The sequence below is a fragment of the Capricornis sumatraensis genome, chromosome 10, assembly GCF_032405125.1.
Source record: "Capricornis sumatraensis isolate serow.1 chromosome 10, serow.2, whole genome shotgun sequence".
NCBI classification, from domain to species: domain Eukaryota; kingdom Metazoa; phylum Chordata; class Mammalia; order Artiodactyla; family Bovidae; genus Capricornis; species Capricornis sumatraensis.
In genome coordinates, this window is record NC_091078.1 from 96,978,816 (window position 1) to 97,003,458 (window position 24,643).

The following is a 24,643-nucleotide window of genomic DNA, read 5'->3' on the forward strand; positions in this document are numbered from 1 at the left end:
TTTTGATTGTGCTGGGTCTTCTTTATTCTGTGCAAGCTCCCCCCAGTTGCAGAGAGTGGGGGCCACTCTCTGTGGTTGCGGGGCTTGGGCCTCTCATCACAAGCTCCCCCCATGCCTGTTGCATGGCACGTGGGGCACAGGGGTTCAGTAGCTGTGGTCCACGGGCTTTAGTTGCTCCTCGGCATGTGGAATCTTCCCGGACTGGGGATTAAACCCATGTCTCCTGCATTGGCAGGTGGGTTCCCATCGTCTGGACCACCAGGCAAGTCCTATTCTCCAGACTTTTAGCTCTGGAAAAGTTTAAGACTTTTCCAAGAAAAGGAAGGAGGATAGGGAGGGGCAGAAAAGGTTAGGAGGCAGCTTGGGAAACATCATGGGGTTGTCACCCCGTGTGCAGGGCAAGAAGGGCCGAGACACCATGAACCCTGCTCTTGCGGGTGGGTCTCAGGACCATCCTTCCCGCGTTTGGGGAGATAAGATCTGAGTGACCATCAGCTCCTCCCTTTAGGGAAGAGTTCTGAGTGATCGATCGGTGACCCCGTGTTCCAGGGGGAGAATCTGGACCTCGCGATGTCCAAGGAGGAGGTGGTGGCCCTGATCGGGGATGGCCCGTGCGTGGTGAAGACGCTGACCCGGCATCACCTGTACTGCGAACCTCCCATGGAGCAGCCCCTCCCCCGGCACCATGCCCTCCGGGAGGTGCCCGACGCCTTGCCCGAGTTCACGGTCAGCGGGCAAAGCGCTGGGCTGGGGCGGGCCCTGGGTGTGCGCTGAACTCGCGCTCACAAGGGGCTCCCCTTGCAGGTGCAAATGGGGAACCTTCGTTTCTCCCTGGGCCATGTGCAGTACGATGGCGAGAGCCCCATGGCTTTTCCCCTGGCAGCCCAGGTGGGCTTGGGGGTGGGCACCTCTCTCCTGGCTCTGGGTGTCATCATCATCGTCCTTATGTACAGGTGAGTATAGCCAGGTGTGGCTGGTCTGGGCAGGTGATAGGGTTGTTGGATTGGGAAGGGGCACACTAGACCACCGGTCGGCAAACGTCTCCTAGAAAGGGCAGGAGACTATTCTGGGCTTTGTGGGCCAGGCGGTCTCAGCAGCAGTGGCTCAGCTCTGCCATTTCATCCCGGCAATAGCTACAGACAGTGTACAAACACACAGGTGTGGCTGTGTTCCAACAAATCTTTATTTACAAAAGCCGGCCAGGGGGCAGACTTGGCCCTGTTACAGTTTACTGATCCCAGGCTAGGCTGGGTCACGGGTGGGAGTGACTTGCCTAGGATGGGACAGGTTAAATTATTCTAGACCCTGGCTTGCTGGGCATGGCTGGGTTAGACTGGGGTGGGCCCGGGCCTGGTGGGACCCTGCAAGGGCTCAGGCCTCCCCTGGCCTTCCCTGCCTTGACCTTGGTGCTGAGCAGGAGGAAGAGCAAGCAGGCTCTGAGGGACTATAAGAAAGTGCAGATCCAACTGGAGAACCTGGAGAGCAGTGTGCGGGACCGTTGCAAGAAGGAGTTCACAGGTGAGGCTGCCCAGGCCCCATGCCCCAGGGCTCCGCACCCAGCCTGCTCCCGTCTCCTGGGATCTGTGCCCACACCTGCCTCTTCTGCTTCGCAGACCTGATGACCGAGATGACCGACCTCACCAGTGACCTTCTGGGCAGCGGCATCCCCTTCCTCGACTACAAGGTGTATGCCGAGAGGGTCTTCTTCCCTGGGCACCAGGAGTCGCCCTTGCACCGGGACCTGGGCGTGCCTGAGAGCAGGCGCCCCACCGTGGAGCAGGGGCTGGGGCAGCTGTCCAACCTGCTCAACAGCAAGCTCTTCTTGACCAAGGTGCCAGCTCCTCTGGCCTCTCCATCCCGACCCTCTAGGGGTGGGGAGGGAGCCCCCGAGCCCTCCGGCCCCGCCCCTTCTCAGTCCCTCCGTTTCTGAATCTGCCCTCCCTGCCCACCCGTTGTCCCCTCTCCCTGGCGCCAGTTCATCCACACCCTGGAGAGCCAGCGCACCTTCTCAGCCCGGGACCGCGCCTACGTGGCGTCTCTGCTCACCGTGGCGCTGCATGGAAAGCTGGAGTACTTCACCGACATCCTGCGCACCCTGCTCAGTGACCTGGTGGCCCAGTATGTGGCCAAGAATCCCAAGTTGATGCTGCGCAGGTCTGTGTGTCCGCCGGCAGCCACGAGGCCGGGTGGCTGGGGACAGCGGGAGCGAAGACCTAAGTCAGGCCCTCCAGGTCTGGGGTCTGCCAAATAGACAGCCCTGCGCGCCCCCCACCTGCTGACTCTGTCCTCCCCTTCTCCTTGTCATCCCAGGACAGAGACCGTAGTGGAGAAGCTGCTCACCAATTGGATGTCCATCTGCCTGTACACTTTTGTGAGGGTGAGCGAGGCAGAGGCAGACGAGGCTCCCCTCCGGGGAGGGTCGGGACTTTGACCCGCACAGCTTCTTGCCCTGCATGCCCCTGCCCAGCACGTCCTGAGTCACCTTTAGTCTTTTGTGGCCTGTCCCTTCCCCATGCTTGTCACCCTCCCTGGGAGCCCTAACTGCCTGCTGCTTCCCTAGGACGCAGTGGGGGAGCCTTTGTACATGCTTTTCCGTGGAATTAAGCATCAAGTGGACAAAGGGCCAGTAGACAGTGTGACCGGCAAAGCCAAATACACCCTGAATGACAACCGCCTGCTCCGAGAGGATGTGGAGTACCGGCCCCTGGTGAGAGAGAGAGAGAGAGTGTGTGGGTGTGTTTGTACATGCACGCGCATGCGCATGCATGCCTGCTGGTGAGTCAGTCTCCATGAGGGTGAACAGGTGATCATGTGTGATTCTCTGCATCTGATTGGAGCCAGCCTAACTTCCGGCTGGCAGGCTACAGGATAGAGGCTTGAGGGCCAGACCTTGAAGATCCAAGGCTCAGAGGTTCCCCAGGTTTGGAATGGAGTCAGGGTACCCACAGCCAGGGTCTAGGGAGCAGCCAGCCCAGGTCCTTGCTGTGTCGGGGCCTGAGTGTCTGCCTGACCCATGTCTTATCCAGGGGTGCGGTTGAGCCCACCCGGCTGGGAGTCACCCCGGCAGACGTGCACATCCTTTCTCTCTGGGTTTGCTTTCCCCTTGGTGCCCTGTGTGGAGTTCTTTTGGGGAAAATCCCGCTCAGACTCCGCCTACCTGCTCCTCTGGCCAGCTGCAGGGACTCCACTTCTTACGCAGGTTTTCTTAGGTTTTCTTAGCTTCCTTGGCCTGAGCGGCTGAGCCAAGGAGCCTGGGGATCTGAGTGCAGAGGGCCTGGTGCTCTCCCATTTTTTTTCTGCCATTCACCCAACAGCCACTAGCGCACTGGGCATGGGGTGGAGGGCGCCGCTGTCCGTGGGGAGGCTGGCAGGTGAAGAGACACGAGTGGGTGACTGTGTGGTGCCTGGAGGTCAGAGGCAGTGGCTTCTTCACGGGTTGTCCCCGTCCTTGGCCTTGACATCTTGGTTGTCCCGTGTGTGCCGTGAGCCCTGACTGCCCCCACGTGTCGTGCACAGACCTTGAATGCGCTGCTGGCTGTGGGGCATGCAGCGGGAGAAGCCCAGGGTGTGCCCGTGAAGGTCCTGGACTGTGACACCATCTCCCAGGCCAAGGAGAAAATGTTGGATCAGCTTTATAAAGGAGTGCCCCTTGCCCAGCGGCCAGATCCCCGCACCCTGGATGTTGGTGAGGGTGGAGGGGAAGGGTGGTCTGGGTACCCCGAGGCTAGGGCTGGCCCTAGACCAGCTCTGCAGGGTCATCTTATCACCAAGGGGCAGGGGGAGGCGGGTGGACTCTGCAGCATCTCCGCAGGGATGACCTGGCGCCTGGTAGGGGCCCCTGTTTCTGCTCTTCCAAGAAGTTGGATGAGGTTGCTCCTCACGGAGGGGCCAATGCCTCTGGGAAGAGGGGACAGCCCCCGCTGCAGGAAGGGTGTCCTGAAAGCGCTGGACTGAGCCCGCCTTGTCCCTGCAGAGTGGCGGTCTGGGGTGGCCGGGCATCTCATTCTTTCCGACGAGGATGTGACATCTGAGATCCAGGGTCTGTGGCGGCGCCTGAACACTTTGCAGCATTATAAGGTGGGAGGGGCGGGAGCTGAGCGGGGCGGGGGGCGTGGGGGGCGGGCTGGCAGAGGGGTCACCGACCGTGGTCAGCAGGTCCCCGACGGAGCAACTGTGGCCCTTGTGCCCTGCCTCACCAAGCACGTCCTCCGGGAAAGCCAGGATTACGTGCCAGGAGAGAGTGAGTACCTATCCCCCTGCCCCCCTCCCCCCATCACAGTCCTCTGCCCTTGGTTTGCCCAGTGTCCAGTGATGGGAGAAGGTCCTCTGGATCTCAGGATGGGCTTCCCTTCCACCTGAGGCGGGGCTGGGGCCCCCACACTGCTGGGTGTTGGCAGGACCCCAGGGGCCTAGGGCAGCGGGCACTGACAAGGGGTGACAAGCTGTAAGGTCTCGGCACAGGGACCCCGATGCTGGAGGATGTGGACGAGGGGGGCATCCGGCCCTGGCACCTGGTGAAGCCCAGCGAGGAGCCGGAGCCGCCCAGGCCTCGGAGGGGCAGCCTTCGGGGCGGGGAGCGGGAGCGGGCCAAGGCCATCCCAGAGATCTACCTGACACGGCTGCTATCCATGAAGGTGGCACTCGGGCAGGGATGGGACAGGCAGTGGGATGGGGCTGGGGCGTGCGGGGCTCACGTGGTGTCACGAGGCGGCTGAGGCCGGGCCGGGCCAAGGTCCCCTGCTGACCGCACCTCCTGTGCACCCGCCCACCTCTCCCACAGGGGACCCTGCAGAAGTTCGTGGATGACCTGTTCCAGGTGATTCTCAGCACCAGCCGCCCGGTGCCACTCGCCATAAAGTACTTCTTCGACCTGCTGGACGAGCAGGCCCAGCAGCACGGCATCTCGGACCAGGACACTGTCCACATCTGGAAGACCAACAGGTGGGGGCGGGGCGGGCCGAGTGGGCTGCTCAGTATGGGGCCCCGCCTGCCTCCCGCGTGCTGCTCATCGGCCACTCCCATCCCTCCATCCCACCCCTTGCAGCTTGCCCCTGAGGTTCTGGATCAACATAATCAAAAACCCGCAGTTCGTGTTTGACGTGCAGACGTCTGACAATATGGACGCGGTGCTCCTGGTCATCGCCCAGACCTTCATGGACGCCTGCACGCTGGCTGACCACAAGTTGGGGCGGGTGAGCCAGTCGGGGTGGGCCGGGAGGGGCTGGGGGGTGGGTGGGGCGGCCTGGCCCGGGGTGGGCTGTGCTGTGTGCACTCGGAAATTCCCGGCTTTCTGGAGGATGTCAGGGAGGAGGATATGGGCGGCCTTTGACCTCGGCCCGGGCCAGGCTTTGTCCCTGGGCTCCCTGGGAGGTGGCCGTGCCCCAGCCTTGTGATGTAACAAGACAAGGCAGCAGGTGCTGGTGAGTGTGGCTGGAGGCCAGGGCCACTTGGCAAGGGCTCACCCTGAGGGTGATGGGGAGCCACTGAGGGCCTGGGGACAGGGGTGGGAGGTCAGACCCCTGGTGGTCGCCAGCGGATGGACTGGAGCCTGGTGTCCAGAGCAGAAGCTGTGCTGTCCCTGGGACAAGCAGTGGCCATGTTCAAGCTGAAACAAGAGGGTACGGGGCAGGCAGGAGCTGAGGGTTGGATGTGGGGAATGAGGAAAAGGGAGGGGTGTCTTCTGACCCCCGGGCCTCTGGCTGTTGTGAGCTCAGACTTGGAGGAGGGGCCGCCAGGCGGTCTCTAGGCAGAGACTTGGATTCTGTAAATGCCGAGCATCTCCAGGCTGCCTGGGGGGCTGGATTCCAAGGGCAGCAGAGGAGGTTTCCACCAGCCAGGGCAGTACAAGGGGGAGAGTCCGGGGAGGGCCAGGCGAGCAGGGATGTGCAGATAGGGGAGCGGGAAGCACGGAGGGGAAGCTGACCTGGTGGCACAGAGGGTGCAGGTCAATTGTCACAGGGGTCAGAACCCAGAGAGTCCGAGACTGATACCGGGTCCCCACTGGGACTGCACAGGTACCCAGCGGGGAGGACCCTCGTGGCTCCTCAGGCCTGTGATCGGGCTCTGCTTAGCCTGGTCCGCTGGGCCGCAGTTGGCCTGGGACCTCTGAGAGGTCTGTGCCTAGCCCTGTGTGAAGAAACAAGATGGAAGGCTCTAATCCATAGAGCTGTCTATTGGGAGCCATTTTTTGGTCTGTGAACTCCCATCACTCTGCCCATGATGAGCTGAGACCCACAGGGCCACACCGGGACCCAGGGGTCCCCTCCAGGGTGTGTGCTCTCTGGTGTCCGGGTTCTGATGTCTGATCTTCACACAGCCCCCGCTTCCTGGCAGTACTGCAGGTGCCTCCTGGGTGAGTCAGGAATAGGGCAAACCAGGATGCCGAGGGCGCCTCTGCGGAGAGCGGCTGAGAAGCAGGCATCTGGTCTCAGACCCTGGCTCTCAGCGGGCAGTGCAGTCTCGCCCCACCCTCCCCGCAGCTGTAGGATGAGGCAGCAGGTCCCGAGAACGGAAGTGCTGTCTGCAGCCACCGGGACAGGACTGGGACTGGAGCCCAGTGCGGTGGTAGAGGATGTGTCTGGTCCTGTTAGACTGTGGTCCCTGATTGGAGAGAGACCTGCTTCAAATCCCAGCTCAGCCATGCGCGTGTGAGATGGTCTGGGGCAATGTAATTGAATTTCCGGGTTAGTTTCCTGAGTTTCAAGATGAGTCCGTGGAGAATGGACACCACGTGGAGAAGCAGTGTTAGGGCTCCACGCGGCTCGCCAGTTCCCTGCCGGGTCTGGGTGGAGGCACGTGGAGCTGAGAGATGACCTTGGAGAGGGAGGCGGAGAAGTTCAAGGTGATGACGGCGGAGGTGGCACAGTGGGGAGGGGTGACGGAAGGAAGGAGCTGGGGGTACCAACCATCCGGCTTGCCTGGGACTGAGGAGGTTTCCTGTGATTCAGGACTTAGTTTTCTTTGGATTTGTGTTCACTGTGTTTATTTGTTTTCGGCTGTGCTGGGTCTTCCTCGCCATGCGGGCTTTTCCCTAGTTGCAGTGAATGGGGTGCAGGGTGGGGGCCTCTCAGAGCGGTGGCTTCTCTGGGTGTGGAGCATGGGCTCTAGGGTGCCTGGCTTCAGAGTTGCAGCACGTGATCTCAGTAGCCGGGGCTCCTGGGCTCTCGAGCACAGGCTCAGGAGTGGTGGCGCAGGGGCTTCGTTGCCCCGAGGCCTGTGGCATCTTCCCGGATCAGGGATGGAACCCACGTCTCCTGCATTGGCAGGCCAGAGTCCTTACCACTGAGCCACCAGGGAAGGCTGAGGACTGAGTTTTAAAACTGAAGCAGTGCTGGGGACGGTGGGACAGCTGGTCACCCTAACAGGGCCCTCATCCTTCTTTGCTTTTGCTGCTCGCCTCCTGGCACCCAGGACTCCCCCATCAACAAACTTCTGTATGCCCGCGATATTCCCCGGTACAAACGGATGGTGGAAAGGTACGAGGGGCAGGAGTTGGGTCTGGAAGATAACCAGTGGATGGATGGGTGGGTGTTTACAGTGGAGGCCCCCGGGGTGGGCCTGGTGGGGTGAGGAAGGGTTTGTTTCCCTAGTGACTTTTGGACCCATAATCTCTGGTAGGTACTATGCAGACATCAGACAGACCATCCCCGCCAGTGATCAAGAAATGAACTCCATCCTGGCCGAGCTGTCTCGGGTACGGCCCTCCTTCTGCTCCTTGGGTTGGGCACAGGCCTTCTGCCCCAAGGGTCCTGCCTGCTTCACACTGCTCCTTTACAGGGAAGTCCTGGGGCCTCGGAAGAGTGTTCTTGCTGCCTCTGTAAAATACCAGGGCTCTCAGCATCTCATCAGAGAGCAGCAGGGTCTTGTCCCGGCAGCTACCACCTGACCGGACTCAGCTGGGTGTTAAGATGTTTGCAGCCCTTCAGGGTTTGTGACCACGGTTCCCAGGCAGCGAGGAGGCGGGGGTTGAACCCCAGGACCGTCTGGCCCAGCCTGTCCACATCCTACTGCTCTGCTTCCTGGGCAGTGTAGACCTGCCTCCGCCTACTCCTAAAAGAGCCCCCAAACACACACTCCGGGGAACTTATGAACGATGTTAAATCTGAAACCGAGATGATGAAGATCACAACCACGGAGCAAATAGCAGCTACAGTCGGGCGTGTCCCTGTGGGTGGGGTGCTTCGACTCCCTCTCACTGCGCTCGTAGAAGAGCTCTACAAGTTAGGAGACCTCGACTCCATCGTCCTGGAGAGGAGGCTGAGGCTCAGAGAGGTTCCCAGGGAGGGGCCCAGGTGTGACCTGAGGGGACAGGCTCGAGTGAGATCGGAGCACAGCAGGGCTGGGTCACAGGCTGTGAGCAGTGTCCATCCTGCTGGGCTCTGCGGTCCCCTGGGGTGACAGAGGGTCCCAGCTGGAGCCTGGAGGGGGAGAGAGGCAGGGCCCCAGTGGAGACCCCAGGGCCTGGGAAACTGCAGAGCTGGGGTCTCTCCACCCAGGAGGCCCTTTTTGGCTCTATCCTGTGCCCAGCTGAGCCTGGCAGCCCCTCATCAAGAGAGGGGCTCTGCTTCCCCGATACCAGGCTCTGCTCCTTCCTCTGCCTCCCGAACCCTCTCCCCCACTCCCCGTCCCTGGGGTCCTGGGCTTCCTCTAGGGGCCGGCAGCATCCCTTAGCTCTAAAACCTCTTGTCTCTCCTCCTCCTAGAACTACTCCGGAGACCTGGGGGCTCGAGTGGCCCTGCATGAGCTCTACAAGTATATCAACAAATACTATGACCAGGTGAGCAGAACCTGGGCGTGGTCAGAATGACGTGAGCGGGTGCCTGGCTCCGTGTCTCCCCCAGGCGCAGAGTGGTGGGCTCGGGCAGTGTTTGTTCTTGCACTTCCTGGTATCCACGTGACTCTTACCTGCTACCACCCTCCCCATCCAGGGCCCTTAGCAGGGCTCCTGGGCCTGGTGGCGGGGGTGGCGGGGGGTCCAGCAGGGCCTGGAGATGGCGTGCAGGACGTGCTGGGTGCCACGTTGGCCCCAGCCGTGCGCTGATGGAGTCACTCCCTCTCCCTGACTCCCCCGTGACTATAAAATGAGTTCACATACCCTCCAAGGTTGAAAAATCCAACTGATGGACCGCTCACTTAGTTCAGGCTTCCTTGGTGACTCAGACAGTACAGAATCTGGCTGCAATGCAGGAGACCTGGGTTCAATCCCTGGGTTGGGAAGATCCCTTGGAGAAGGGAATGGCTCCAGCATTCTTGCTGGAGAATCCCATGGACAGAGGAGCCTGGCGGGCTACAGTCCATGGGGTCGCAAAAAGTTGGACATGACAGAGACCAGAACTGATGGACTTGTTCTCGCTCAGACCCCTACCTGAGGCCTCACGTGGCCGTGTGCAGTGTAGGCCATCTCTGTGGGCATGGGCCTGGCTGGGCTGCAGGTACAGACAGAGAAGAGGGTCCAGATGTAGGGTCTGGGGCAGGTGAGGGCACGATGGAGCCAGTGAGGAGGCTTTGGGGGGATTCTGGGCTAGGCCTCAGGATCAGAGCGTCCATCAGTCTGCTGACGGATGCAGCGGCCTGCTGAGTGCCCGCTGGAATCATTTGCCCGGACGTCTACGTGGCCCCAGGGATGTGGCCATTGCTGTTGAGAGACGAGGACCTGCCTCCTGGCCCAGGGCTCGAGTAGAGACAGGCAGTGAGCAAAGGCGTGGGGTGCAAGCATGACTTCCAGGTGCTGCGGCCTTGTGTGGGAGAGACGGGCCTGTGTCACGCTCCCCCCATGGAGGCGTGGCCAGCAAGCCCTCCTGTCCCTGCCCCCGCACCGTCCGTGTTTGGTCAGTAGCTGTCTCCCCTCCAACGAGCCCACGACACCAGGCATCGTATCTGTCATCACATCCCCGGGTCTCCGCTCCTTGCCCTACACCTGGCACGTGGGAACTCAGATTGGCTTGTTGGCTGGTGGATGCGGAGCCAGGATGGGTGGAGCTGGGCTTCCAGCGGGCCTTGTGGGGAGAAGACCAGCATGGTGGGCAAGGCTGGCCTCCACTGAAAAACATTTTGCCAGGGGAGGTGATGCTCCTCGGCACTGAGTGCCCGGTCCTGAGTCAGGCGCTCCATTGCCCACCTCAGGAGTCCGTAAAACCCCACAGCCACTCTTCTGTCATCTTCCCTTCCCTCTCTCCAGCCGGGCCCTGAGGAAGTGAGTGAGGCAGCCCACAGGGTTTCTCGGGCCCCTACCCTCAACTGCTGCAGCAGCTGAGGAGGCCGCCTCCCCTGTCGAGCTGGTCTCTGCGTTTCAGATCATCACTGCCCTGGAGGAGGACGGCACGGCCCAGAAGATGCAGCTGGGCTATCGGCTCCAGCAGATCGCGGCGGCTGTGGAAAACAAGGTCACAGATCTGTAGGCTCTGGGAGAGCGCGGGCTGGCCGTGCCCCAGCCCCGCCTGGACAGCCCCGGGACTGCGCGGGAGAGACCGCCTTCTTAGATCCCGTAGTGCCTGAGCAGCAGAGTTAGTGGAAGGTGCCTCCCGGGCTCCTGGTGGCTCTGGCCCGGGCCCCGCTGGACTCACTTTGCAGGCCGGGGGCCTTGAGGCTGGCGGCCTGGTGCCCGGTCTGCCGCCCGTGCCCGGTGGCCCTGTGGGCTGTTGCCTGTGTGACGTCAGTCTGCAGGGAGCCGGGGACTAAGGGCTTCCGGGGCTGGGGCGGAAGGGCCTCCAGCCCCTGGAGAGACTGGACTGTTGTGAGCGCTGGCCTCCATCCCAGGGAGATCCAGAGAGAAAGGAGGAGAGGCCCCACTTCCCGTCCCACCCTCCTGCTCCATCAGCCCTGACCTCGTCAGCCGCCTCCGGCCTTGTTGCTGCTGCCACGTTCCTCGGTCCGAGAGATGAATGCCTTTCGAGGCCACCGCCAACTCACCCCTCAGCAGGGCTGGCTGCCTCAGGGCCACCCTGCCACCGAGGCTGCCGGGAGTGAGGGGTGTCTGCTGCAGGGGGGCCTGCAGGAGAATGGGGCCCCCACTCACCCGGTTCTTCATTAAAGGATAACACACTGTCTGGTGTCTGAGATGTGGGCTCGGCCCAGCCTCCCTTTGTTGGACAGTGGCGCCCGTGCCTGGCAGGAACCAGGGGGAGGTGGGTCTGCAGTCTCTGGGCCCATGGAAGGCTCTGGAATACAGGGCGGGCTGGGCTTTCCTTGACTCCTGGGGTCAAAGCTACTGTGAAGGAAGTGAGATCCCACCCAGGATGGGGCTGGGGAGGGGGGCCCTGAAGCCCAAGGTGGAGGGGTCTATGGGCTCTTGATGCAGACCTGCCTTGTCGGCAGTCTGGGTGTTCACACTTCTCCGTGCCTGTTGGTTTGTTTTGAAAGGAACTGGGAAAGGATGGCATCAATGTCATGAACTCCAGGCGGCGTGGGTCTTAGGGTTCCTTCCTTGGTAGTTTCTAGACTCCCCGAACCCCTGTAGCCTGCAATATTCTCTGGGGCTCCTGGTCACTGGATTGTCTTCTGAGTCAAGGCGTCTTGGGTGCCGCGACAGACTCGTGTCTGTGGCAGGGGCTCCGACCTCTGCAGGTTCCAGGAGGCCTGGAACGAGGTAGGCGAGGGCTGTGGGGAGGAGAGAACCGTGTACCTGCACACCCGGAGGCCTGTAAGTACGGAACACGTCCTGCACACGGAACCCTCTGACATCTCGGCCCTCACAGAATGTTCTAATAAAGGGTACAGAGAACACAAAACCTATGCAGTAAGGCAGGAACTTCCAAGGCTCCATTCAAACACCATGGCTGCAAGTGGCCGTTCTAAACCCGGCACAACTGAAGGATTTCCCCTTGAGTCTCGGCCACAGTGTTGGTGTAGGACACTTGTCATTCAGGTTGATTCGTCCTTCCCTAATTATTTTCTGATCAAGATCGCAAAAGTGCCTTCACATTACAGTTAAGTATTTTTTATCTCGTAAATTATGAAAGGATGATAACACATTTACCTTCACACATTACATTTCCCACAAACATGTTAGCATGCAAGAGACCTTCGTTTCTCATCACTGGGGACATCTTAAGGAGTCTAGGGAGTGACTTGCTTTATTAAAAAAACTTGCACCAACTTTAAATATTGGAGTAATTGTCCAGTTAGAAGACCCAGGAGTAATGTATTTCTTTTGTTGAAGTATAGTTGATTTGTAATGTTTCATGTGTACAGCAAACTGATATATATGTATATATATATTCAGATTACCATTACCATTATAGGTTTTTATGAGATACAGAATATAGTTCCCCATGCTATACAGTAAGTTTTTTATTTTATATAGAGGAATATGTATCTTTTAATCCCCAAGTCTTAATTTATCCCTCCCTCCTTTCCCTTTGGGTAACCATAACTTTGTTTTCTATGAGTTTGTTTTGATTTTACAAATAGGATCATTTCCATGACTTAACAATTCCTCATATAAGTGATATCATATGGTATTTGTCTTTGACTCACTTCTCTCTGGATGATAATCTCAAGGTCCATCCGTGTTGCTAGGAATGGCATTATTTTATCCTTCATGGCTGAGTAATTCTCCAGTGTGTGCGTGTATGTGTGAAAGTGAAAGTCACTCAGTCGTGTCCAACTCTTTGCCACCCCATGGACTATATACAGTCCATGGAATTCTCCAGGCCAGAATACTAGGATGGGTAGCTGTTCCCTTCTCCAGGGGATCTTCTCAACCCAAGGTTCAAATCAGGTCTCCCGCATTGCAGGCGGATTCTTTACCAGCTGAGCTACCAGGGAAGCCCATGTGTATGTATGTGTGGGTACATACATATATATATGCACACACCACATTTTCTGTATACATGCATCTGTTTGGGAACATTTACGTTGCTGGTTCTTGCAAATTGTGCTGTTATGAACATATGAACATTGGGTGTGAGTGTATCTTTTAGAATTAGATTTTCATTTTTTCTGGATCAATGTCCAGGAGTGTGATTGATGGACCAATGATAACTCTATTTTTTATTTTTTGATCAACCTCCATAACATTCTCTGTAGTGACTGCGCCAGTTTCTCTTTCCACCCATGATATCGGTATGTTCCCATTTCCTCATTATCTCTCTAGCATTTATTGTTGATAGACTTTTTAAAAATTATTTTTTTAATTGAAGGATAGTTGCTTTACAGAATTTGTTGTTTTCTGTCAAACCTCAACACGAATGAGCCATAGGTATTCATATATTCCCTCCCTTTTGAAACTCCCTCCCATCTGCCTCCCCATCCCACCCCTCTAGGTTGATACAGAGCCCCTGTTTGAGTTTCCCGAGCCATACAGCAAATTCCCGTTGGCTGTCTATTTTACATATGGTAATGTAAGTTTCCATGTTACTCTTTGCATACATCTCACCCTTTCCTCCCCTCTCCCATGTCCATAAGTCTATTCTGTGTCTGCTTCCCCATTGTTGCCCTGTAAATAAATTCTTCAGTACCATTTTTTCTAGATTCCATATATATGTGTTAGAATACTGTATTTATCTTTTTCTTTCTGACTCACTTCACTCTGTTTAATAGGTTTTAGGTTCAGCCACCTCATCAGAACTGACTCACATGTGTTCCTTTTTATGCCTGAGTAATATTCCATGTGTATATGCACCACAACTTCTTTATCCATTCACCTGTCGATGCACATCTAGGTTGCTTCCATGTTCTAGCTATTGTAAATAGTGCTGTGATGAACCATGGGATACATGTGTCTTTATTGTTCATAGACTTTTTGATGTTGGTCATTCTGACCAATGTGAAGTGATACTTCAGTTGTTTTGATTTGCATATCTCAGACATGGAACAACAGACTGGTCCAAATAGGAAAAGGAGTACGTCAAGGCTGCTTATTTAACTTCTATGCACAGTACATCATGAGAAATGCTGGGCTGGAAGAAGCACAAGCTGGAATCAAGATTGCCAGGAGAAATATCAATAACCTCAGATATGCAGATGACACCACCCTTATGGCAGAAAGTGAAGAGGAACTAAAAAGCCTCTTGATGAAAGTGAAAGAGGAGAGCGAAAAAGTTGGCTTAAAGCTCAACGTTTAGAAAACGAAAATCATGGCATCCGGTCCCATCACTTCATGGGAAATAGATGGGGAAACAGTGGAAACAGTGTCAGACTTTATTTTTTTGGGCTCCAAAATCACTGCAGATGGTGACTGCAGCCATGAAATTAAAAGACACTTACTCCTTGGAAGAAAAATTCTGACCAACCTAGACAGCATATTCAAAAGCAGAGACATTACTTTGCCAACAAAGGTCCGTCTAGTCAAGGCTGTGGTTTTTCCAGTTGTCATATATGGATGTGAGAGTTGGACTGTGAAGAAAGCTGAGCGCCGAAGAATTAATGCTTTTGAACTGTGGTGTTGGAGAAGACTCTTGAGAGTCCCTTGGATGGCAAGGAGATCCAACCAGTCCATTCTAAAGGAGATCAGTGCTGGGTGTTCATTGGAAGGACTGATGCTGAAGCTGAAACTCCAGTACTTTGGCCACCTCATGTGAAGAGTTGACTCGTTGGAAAAGACCCTGATGCTGGGAGGGATTGGGGGCAGGAGGAGAAGGGGACGACAGAGGATGAGATGGCTGGATGGCATCACTGACTCGATGGACATGAGTTTGGGTAAACTCGGAGCTGGTGTGCTGCAGTTTATGGGGTTGCAAAGAGTCAGACACGACTGAGCGACTGAACTGAACTGAATTACTAGCAATACTGGCCATCTTTTCATGTGCCTGTTGGTAATCTGGATGTCTTCCTTGGTGAAATATCTATTTAGGTCTTCTTCCCATTTTTTGATTGCATTCCTTTTCTGATGGTGAGTTGTATGAGATCTATGTATATTTTGGAAATTAATACTTCGTAGGTTACAGTTTTTGCAAATACTTTCCGTATACCATAGATTGTCTATAGTGTATTTATGGATGCCTTTGCTGTGCAAACAGGTTTGTTTGTAAGCTGACTTATTTATTTACTTACATACTTAATGTTAAATTTTTATTGCAGTATAGTTGATATACAGTTCCCTGCTAGTTTCAGGTACATAGTAAAGGACTGATTACATATATAGTTCAGTTCAGTTCAGTCGCTCAGTTGTGTCCGACCCTTTGTGACCCCATGAATCGCAGCACGCCAGGCCTCCCTGTCCATCACCAACTCCCGGAGTTCACTCACATTCACGTCCCTCGAGTCAGGGATGCCATCCAGCCATCTCATCCTCTGTCGTCCCCTTCTCCTCCTACCCCCAATCCCTCCCAGCATCAGAGTCTTTTCCAATGAGTCAACTCTTTGCATGAGGTGGCCAAAGTACTGGAGCTTCAGCTTTAGCATCAATCCTTCCAAAGAAATCCCAGGGTTGATCTCCTTTAGAATGGACTGGTTGGATCTCCTTGCAGTCCAAGGGACTCTCAAGAGTCTTCTCCAACACCACAGTTCAAAAGCATCAATTCTTCAGCGCTCAGCCTTCTTCACAGTCCAACTCTCACATCCATACATGACTACTGGAAAAACCATAGCCTTGACTAGATGGACTATTTCAGATTTTTTTCACTTATAGCTTATCACAGAACATTGAGTAGAGGTTCCTGTAATATACAGAAGGTCATTGTTGGTTTTCTCTCTTATATATAGTAGTGTGTGTATATTAATCCCAGGCTACTTTTATCCCCTCACCCAAGCTTTCCCCTGAAGTCTCTATTCTAAGTAGAGTGTCTGTTTCTATTTGGTAAACTAGTTCATTCGAATCCTTTATTCCATTTCACTTTGACATGATATCATGGGATATTTGCCTTTTTCAGTCTGGCTTACTTAGAGTGATCATCTCCAGCTCCATCCAGGTTGCCCAGGTGGCATGATATCTTTTTCGTGGCTGAGTAATTGTCCATCTGTATGTGTGTAGCCCACCTTCTTTATCCGTTGGCGAATGGATGAACATTTTGGGTGCTTGCATGCCTTGGCTGTTGTAAATAGTGTCGCAGTGGACGTTGGGGTGCACGTATCTTTTTGAAAGATGGGTTTCTCTGAATGTACGCTTAAGAGTGGGATTACTGGATGGTATGGTCGTTGATGTTTTAGTTCTGGATGCCACCTCTGTAGCATTTTTTATAATGGCTGTTAGCAATCTACATTCCCATCGGCAGCATAGGAAGGGTTCCCTTTTCCCCATGGCCTCTCCAGCATTTATTATTTGTAGACTTTGTGCTGACTGCTGTCAGATGATAACCTGATTGTCATTTTGCTTTGCGTTTATTTAAGGATTAGGAATGGTGAAGACCTTCTCATGTGTTTTATTACTTTTTAAGGATGCTAAAATTAACTTGAAATTGGCTTTTGAAAGTCATCTCTGATTGGAATTCTCTTACTATTACCTCCTTCAGGCTATTTCTCAAGCATAGGGCTCATGGAGCACTCCCAAGGCCATGTGAATACTAACTGTCCTTAAGCAATGGTTTTCAAGTCCTTGGCTCAGATGGTAAAGAATCTGCCTGCAGTGCAACAGACCAGGGTTCAATCCCTGGGTAGGGAAGATCCCAGGGAGAAGAGAATGGGTACCTACTCCAGTATTCTTGACTGGAGAATTCCATGGACAGAGGAGCTTGGTGGGCTACAGTCCATGGGGTCACGGCGGGTAGAATAGACTGAGTGAATTTATCCCTTGGAGCACTGATTTTCAAGTTGTCGTTACCAGAAATGGCCACAAGATGGCAGCATTTCTTCAGGCCCTGTTCTGGTCCCTGGGGCAATCAAAGCCTTAGTGAATGAGAGTCGGGTTCCTGGGTTGTAAATTAGCGTGCAGATTGCTAGAAGAAACACCCAAGGGCTTGTATCTCACTGCTGCTGCTGCTGCTAAGTCGCTTCTGTCGTGTCCGACTCTGTGTGACCCCATAGATGGCAGCCCACCAGGCTCCGCCGTCCCTGGGATTCTCCAGGCAAGGACACTGGAGTGGGTTGCCATTTCCTTCTCCAGTGCATGAAAGTGAAAAGTGAAGTCGCTCAGTCGTGTCCAACTCTTCGCGACCCCATGGACTGCAGCCTACCAGGCTCCTCCGTCCATGGGATTTTCCAGGCAAGAGTATCTCACTACTTCTTTCTTAAGCTTCACCCACCAGCCAAACCTTAACTCCAGAAAGGTGCTTTGCTGGGGGTGCTGCCATAACTTGGCGGAGGGACGCCAAAAAGGAGGCTGAAAGCAGGAATCCCACCACTAAAAGATATCCAAAAAGGTAACTTTTCACAGCTCTTCAAGCCCAGAGTGTCCACCAGTTTTGGGGTGCTGTGGGCTTGCAGTGGGTGTGGGAGGGTTGGATTGCATCTGCAGTCTGGGGTGCCGTGGGAACAGGACCAGGCCCTGGAGTATCATGGGGGGCTCACTGGCTGCCACATGTCCCAGCTCCCTCAGCCCCACGACACTCCAGCCCTGGGACCCAAACCTGCTCAGGCTGCAAGGATGTGACAGCAGCCCCGGTCACTGAGGCCTGAGGGGAACAGAGTAGGCACGTGTTCCTATTCATTTTCTTTTAAAGGAATTTCCATTTTCTGTTAGAGTAGAAATGCTTAACAATGTTGTGTGTGTTTGAGATTTACAGCAACATGATCCAGCTATTCATATACACATATATAGATTCTTTTTCACCTTCTGTTTTCACATAGGTCATTACATAGTGTTGAGATTTCCATGTGCTGACCAGTCGGTCCTTGTGGCTTATCTTTTATACATAGGTAGTACACATATGTGTGCATGCTAAATCCCTTCAGTCGTGTCCAACTCTACCACCCTATGGACGGTAGCCCGCTAGGCTCCTCTGTCCATGGGATTCTGCAGGCAGGAATGCTGGAGTGGGCTGCCATGCCTTCCTCCAGGGGGTCTTCCCAACCCAGGATCGAACCTGCATCTCTTATGTCTCCTGCATTGGCAGGCGGGTTCTTTACCACCAGTGCCACCTGGGAAGCCCTCAGTATCTTATATATAAAAATATGTTTATATAGATATAATATGTATATATATATATACATACAGATACACGATATGTTACTGTGTATGTTTTAATCTCAACCTGTTCATTTATATCTCCTCCTGCCTCAACTTTCCCTTTGGTGGGTCTAAATTTGTTTTCCAAGTCAGGGATTCAGCTTCTGTTTTGTAAATTAGTTCATTTGTATCCATTATTCTGTTTCACCTCTATGCCATTTCACAGGATATTTGCATTTCTCAGTCTGACTTACTTGGTGTGATCATCTCCCGATCCAAATAGGTTGTCACAGATTCCTTCTTTTTCATGTATGTATTGCTACATACATTGTGTGTGCGTAGCACGCCTTCTGTATCCGTTGCTGTGTGGATGGGCATTTTGGAATTTGCATGCCTTGGCTGTAAACAATACCCCGGTGAAAAGCGGGGTGCACCTGTCTTTCTGAAGGATGATTTTCTCTGGGTGTTTTTGCCTAGGAGCTGGAGTGCCAGGTCATCGCCACTCTTGTTTTAGTCCTTGCAGCCACATCTGTTGCCTTTTGTTGTTGTTGTTGCCTTTTTATAGTGGCTGCCGGGAGCCAGTGTGAGGAATTCCACCTGTGACAAGCTCATGCGGCAAGAGCTCTGATGGCAAGGCTAATCAGACCTCAGGTTTTCCCCCTGGAATTTCCTGAGCATCCACCCTCCAAAAAATAAGAATCTGCCTGCTTTTCCACTCTTCTGATATTCTCTGGAAAAAAGTCAATTCAGGGCTTTAGTCTTTTGCATTTGAAAGGGATGTTTCAGTTAAACCCCCTCTGATAGCTCTCTAGCTTGCCTAACAGGTTCCCCAGACCTCTTACAGCTTGTGAATTGCTTACAGCCCCCCAACAGCGAGAGGCACAAAGCTTGAAAGCATCTTAAAGATACAGAGCCTTTTCTAAAGAGTTAAAAATTATATTGGTAGAGGGTTTTCACTGTTGACTCAATGACTGCTGCCAGACCTCCATATTCTTTATCTTTTAGGCCCCTGGGAGGATGTTAATCAATGTAAACGGGATATGGAAAAAGATATATAATAGTTTTGATGTTAGCAACACTAGACTTTTGAGTTAATTGCTTCTCTTTTGCTGTAAATCACTGTACTCCGTCTACTTGTTATAAGTTGCTGTATCTTTGCTGTGTAAGAATGTAACTTTATTTAGTGCTTTCTGAGAGAGGCACCAGACCTTGGGAAGATCAACACAAATAAGTCTTCTGGTTGACAAACCCTTATCAGAAAAAAGGCTGTAAAATATTAATTGGCCCTTTTGGGCCAGAAGATGATGTAAATTACCTAAGACTTGTGTATACAATTAGGTATGCAGAGAGAAAAGCCTGGTTTTGATAAGAGTCTGGGCTGCTAACACTGCATAATTTTGTTTTACCCATTGATCTCTATGTACAATCTAAAAGGTATATAAGGCCTTCTGAACAATAGAGGATGGAGCCAGTCGCTGGACTGGTTTCCCCTGGGTCTCTCTCTCTCTTCTTCTCTCCCTTTCCCTCCCTCTGCTCTTTACTTTTAATTTCAGGCTGAATTTCCATCTGGGGCGCGGAGGAGGCTCGCCAAGTCTACTTACTTGCCCTGGCTGTTAAGACCCGCGCGAAAGGGAGCCTAAGGCGAGGCACCCTTAGATATTCAAGCGAGCGCCAGTGGCCCAACGTAGATGGTGCAAATTCCTTGTCTGGAATTTTATTGGTCTACCGTGTAATCCAAGCTATTCAGCCCTCTTCCTCTAGTTAATTTTCCTACTACACTGTTGTTTCTTAATCTAACCTTTTATCAATCAATAAATAAACAAGTCTTTCCTCACCAACGCCGTCCACCCTTCGAATTCCCTGGATCCACCGGGGCTGGACCCCGGCAAGTGGCTGTTAGCACTTTACTTTCCCCAGCAGCAATGTGGTAAGGTTCCCTTTCCTCCAGGGACTCTCCAGCGTTTATTGATTTTAGACTTTATGCTGACTGCTCTCAGATGATACCTCCTCACTGACTTGCAATTCTTAAATATTAGAAATGGTGAAGAAGAATTCTCATGTTTATTTTTATTTTTTCAGGATGCTAAAATGTACTTCTTGAAATTGGCTTTGAAAGTCATCACTGTCCTAGAATTCTCTCACTATTACCACCTCAGGTATTTCTCAAGCATGGGGGTCATTTTGAGCCCCTCAGGCCTTGAGAGTAGTAAGTGATTTTTAAGGACCAGTTATCAAGCTGTCGTTACCAGAAATGGCCAAAAGATGGCAGCAGTTCTTCAGGCCCTGCAAAGGTCCCTGGGGCAATCAGACAGAGCCTTAGTGAAAGAAATTGGATTCCTGGCTTGTAAATCAGAGTGCAGCTTGCTCAAAGAAACGACCAAGGATTTGTGTCTCACTATTTCCTTTCCTTCGGAGAAGGCAATGGCACCCCACTCCAGTACTCTTGCCTGGAAAATCCCATGGACGGAGGAGCCTGGTGGGCTGCAGTCCATGGGGTCTCTGAGAGTTGGACACAACTCAGTGACTTCACTTTCACTTTTCACTTTCATGCATTGGAGAAGGAAATGGCAACCCACTCCAGTGTTCTTGCCTGGAGAATCCCAGGGACGGCGGAGCCTGGTGGGCTGCTGTCTATGGGGTGGCACAGAGTCGGACACGACTGAAGCGACTTAGCAGCAACATTTCCTTTCCTTACCCTTGATCCACCAGGCAAATTTTAACCCCAGAAAGATGCTTTGCTGGGGGTGCTGCCATAGTTGGGTGAAGGGACTACAAGGAAGGAGACAGGCTGAGAATCCCAGGGATGGATAAAAAGGGTAACTTTTCACAGCTCTTCAAGCCCACTCTGATCCCCCGGTTTGGTGCGGTAGCTGTGGAGTGCCAGACCAGATCCGGAGTTTGGGGTCCCGTGAAGACAGAACTAGGCACTTCAGTATCACTGGGGGGCTCGCTGGCTGCCACATACACCCTGGCTCCCTCAGCCCCCCAACAGCCCAGCCCTGGGACCCTAGCCTGCTCATGTGAGGATGTGGCAGCAGCCCGGGTCCCTGTGGCCTGAGGGAGATGGACTAGGCATTTGCTTCCATTTATCTTCTTTTAAAGCAATTTCTGTTTTCTATTAGAGTAGAGTTGCTTTACAATGTGTGTGTGTTTGAGAGATATGGAACATGATCTAGTTATGCGTATACATACGTCGATTCTTTTTCGGATTCTGTTTTCATATAGGTCATTACAGAGTGTTGAGATTTCCATATACAATGCAGTCGGTCCTTGTTGCTTAATGTTTTTACATAGATATTATATATATGTATCATATATAAAGATATGTTTATATAACTAGGGGGCTTCCCAGGTGGCTCAGACGGTAAAGAATCTACCTCCAATGCAGGAGACCCGGGTTCAGTTCCTAGGTCAGGAAAATCCCCTAGAGAAGGGATTGGCTACACACTCCAGTATTCTTGCCTGGAGAAAGTTAGGGATAGAGGAGCCTGGCGGGCTACATCCCAAGAGATTGCAAATAGTCGAACACGACTGAGTAACTAACACTTCATATAACTAGAATTTTATATATATATATACATATGATATATATATATATACAGATGATATATTTCCGTGTATTCTTTAATTCCGAACTTTTCATTTATATTTCCCCCAATTCCCTTTGGGGAGTCTAAATTTGTTTCTGAAGCTGATGAGTCTATTTCTGTTTGGTAAATGAGTTCATTTGTAGCCATATTTCAGTTTCACCCGTCAGTGACATCAATGGATATTTGCCCGTCAGGCTTAGTGTGATCACTTCCGCATCCGTGCGTGTTGCCGCAGATGGCATGATTTTGTTTTATTTTTATGGCTGAGTTATAGTCCATTGTTTGTATGTAGCAGACCGTCTGTTCCATTTTTGTGAGTAGATGGACATTTTGGATGCCTGCATATTTTGGCTATTGTAAATAGTGCCACCGTGAACGCTGGGGTACACGTGTCCTTTTGAAGGATGGTTTTCTCTGGATATATGCCTACGAGGAGGATTTCCAGACAGTTTGGTCACTCTTGTTTGAGTTCTTGAATCCACCTTTGAGCCTTCTGTATAGAGGCTGTTAGCAACTTACATTCCCAGCAGCAGCGTAGGAGGGTTCCTCTTTCTCCAAGGCTTCTCCGGCATGTATAGTTTGTAGACTTTGTGCTGACTGCTGTCAGATGATACCTCATTGTCGTTCTGCTTTGCATTTCTCTAAGAATTAGGAGTGTGAATATCTTGTCATGTACATTTTTCCATTTTAAGGATGCATAAAATTTGCCTCTTAAACTTGGCTTTTAAAAGTGTTTAAAATAATATTTTTTTAAAAAATTTAACATGTCCATAAAAGCAAACCAAAAAACATACGAAGCAAAAAACAACCCATTCATAATCACAAGCAGTTTACATTTGACGTGTCCTTCTGGGTCTCATGCGTTCGGATACTTGATCCCTGAAATGCTGGAGGAGGGATATGAGGAAGGTTGAGGGGAGGGGGGCTTGGCTAACATCTAGAAGACAGTTTAGGTTATAACTGTCTGTCTGTATGTTCATTTTTTTAAGGTGCCTATGTTTATTTTGGACAAGGTTCATCCTTTACTTTGCAACATCTAGGCATTTTAGATGTCTTGAGGTGCCAAAAATTAGAGCTAGTTGTTTGACCAACTGGTAAATATTTTTGTTATAATTGTTTTTAAAAAGCAGCGCCTTAGGTATGGAAATGTTAAAACTGATTTTTGAAACTGATCGCTGAGCTGAATTCTTTTGCGATGATCTACCGCATGTCGTTTACTTAAGCATAGGGGTTATATAGAATGCAGCTCACCTTGAGAATGTGAAGTGTTTTTAAGCACCGGTTTCAGGCTGTTGTTACCCGAAACGACCACAAGACGGCAGCACTTTTTCAACCTCTTGTCTCTGGGGCGATCAGAGGTTTAGTGAAGGAAATTGCATTTCTGGCTTGTAAATTAGAAGCAAACTGCTCGAAACACCCAAGGGCTTTTGTCGCACTACTTCTTTTCCTTACTCTTGATCCTCCAGCCACATCTTAACCCCAGAAAGGTGTTTTACTGGAGGGAGCTGCCGTAGGTCGGCAGAGGGACTCCAAGGAAGCAGGCTTAGAGTGGGAATCCCGCAACGAGGGATGGGAAAAAAAAAGGGTGACTTTTCACAGCTCTTCCAAGTCCAGAGTGTCCACCAGTTTTAGGGTGCTGTAGGCTTGCAGTAGCTGTGGGAGGGCCGGCCTGGATCTGGAGTTTGGAATCCCATGAAGACAGGACCAGGCAGTCCAGTATCTTGGGGGGCTCACTGGCTGCTACACACACCCCGGCTCCCTCAGCCCCACAACACTCCAGCCCTGGGACCCAAGGCTGCTCAGACTCTCAGGATGTGACAGCAGCTCCGGTCACTGAGGCCTGAGGGGAATAGAGTAGGCGTGCATTTCTATTTATTTTCTTTCAAAGGAATTTCTGTTTTCTGTTAGAGTTGGTTTACAGTGTTATATGTGTATGAGACATACAGAAATATGATCCGGTTAAAATCACACATACATCTATTGTTTTTCAGATTCTGCTTTCATATAGGTTATTACAGAGTGTTGAGATTTCCAGGTATTGATCTGGTTGTCACTTATCTTTTATACCATATTTACATATCATACAGATAGACTATGTGTATATATTTACATATATAAGATGTATTTCTGAGTATCTTTTAATCAAGGCCTTTTCATTTGTATTACCCCTTGCCCTCCTTCCCTTTAGTGAGTCTAAGTTTGTTTCCTGAGTCAGTGAGTCTATTTCTGTTTGGGAACTAGTCCCTTTGTATCCACTTTTCAGTCTCTTCTATCAGTGATATCAAAGGATATGTGTCTTTCCTTGTCTGACTTAAATGTGATCTTCACATCCATCCAGTTTGCCACAGATGGCATGCTTTCATTGTTTTTATGACAGAGGATGAGATGGCTGGATGGCATCACGGACTCGATGGACGTCTGAGTGAACTCCGGGAGTTGGTGATGGACAGGGAGGCCTGGCGTGCTGCGATTCATGAGGTCGCAAAGAGTCGGACACGACTGAGTGACTGAACTGAACTGAATGGTCTACTGTACGTGCGCAGCACGCCTTCTGTATCCGTTGGTGTGTGGATGGACGTTCTGGAAGCTTGCTTGCTCTGACTGTTGTAAACAGTGCTGCAGGGGGCGTTGGAGTGCACAGGCCTTGGATGGATGGTTTTCTCTGGAGGTTGCCTAAGAGTGGGATTGCCAGATCGTATGGTGACTTTTGTTTTAGTTCTTGGTGCCACCTCTGTAGACTTCTGTAGAGTGAATGTTAGCAGTTTCTATTCCCAGAAACCCCATAGGAGGTTCCTTCTCCCCATGGACTCTGCGGCACGGTGTACTCTGTGGTGACTGCTGTCACGTGATACCTCATCATCATTTTGATTTGCATTTCTTTACATATGCAAATAAATGATGTCTCATGTTCGTCTTTTTTACTTTTTAGGGATGCTAGAATTTAGTACTTGAAATGGGCTTTTGAAAGTCATCGTTGATTGGAATTCTCTTACTCTTACTTACCGCAGGCTATTTCTCAAGCTTAGGGGTCATTTTGAGCCCCACAGGCCTTGAGAGTATCAAGTATTTTTAA

The 24,643-nt window shown here is 52.0% G+C and overlaps 1 protein-coding gene across 2 annotated transcripts in view; it reads left to right on the top strand.

The window, feature by feature from the left end:
• Positions 1-11,021, top strand: part of PLXNB1 (plexin B1) — a 29,366-nt gene extending 18,345 nt beyond the window's left edge. For both annotated transcript variants that reach the window (XM_068981739.1, XM_068981742.1), the window contains exons 22-38: positions 550-726; positions 805-953; positions 1,418-1,518; positions 1,614-1,831; positions 1,976-2,154; positions 2,311-2,377; positions 2,561-2,707; positions 3,517-3,685; positions 3,974-4,077; positions 4,156-4,240; positions 4,462-4,634; positions 4,781-4,941; positions 5,045-5,192; positions 7,411-7,475; positions 7,618-7,693; positions 8,702-8,776; positions 10,293-11,021. In XM_068981739.1, the coding sequence (XP_068837840.1) occupies positions 550-726; positions 805-953; positions 1,418-1,518; positions 1,614-1,831; positions 1,976-2,154; positions 2,311-2,377; positions 2,561-2,707; positions 3,517-3,685; positions 3,974-4,077; positions 4,156-4,240; positions 4,462-4,634; positions 4,781-4,941; positions 5,045-5,192; positions 7,411-7,475; positions 7,618-7,693; positions 8,702-8,776; positions 10,293-10,397 (2,199 nt within the window). In that variant the 3' untranslated portion in view covers positions 10,398-11,021. The remainder of the gene's footprint in view (positions 1-549; positions 727-804; positions 954-1,417; positions 1,519-1,613; positions 1,832-1,975; positions 2,155-2,310; positions 2,378-2,560; positions 2,708-3,516; positions 3,686-3,973; positions 4,078-4,155; positions 4,241-4,461; positions 4,635-4,780; positions 4,942-5,044; positions 5,193-7,410; positions 7,476-7,617; positions 7,694-8,701; positions 8,777-10,292) is intronic.
• Positions 11,022-24,643: the final 13,622 nt, after the last annotated feature.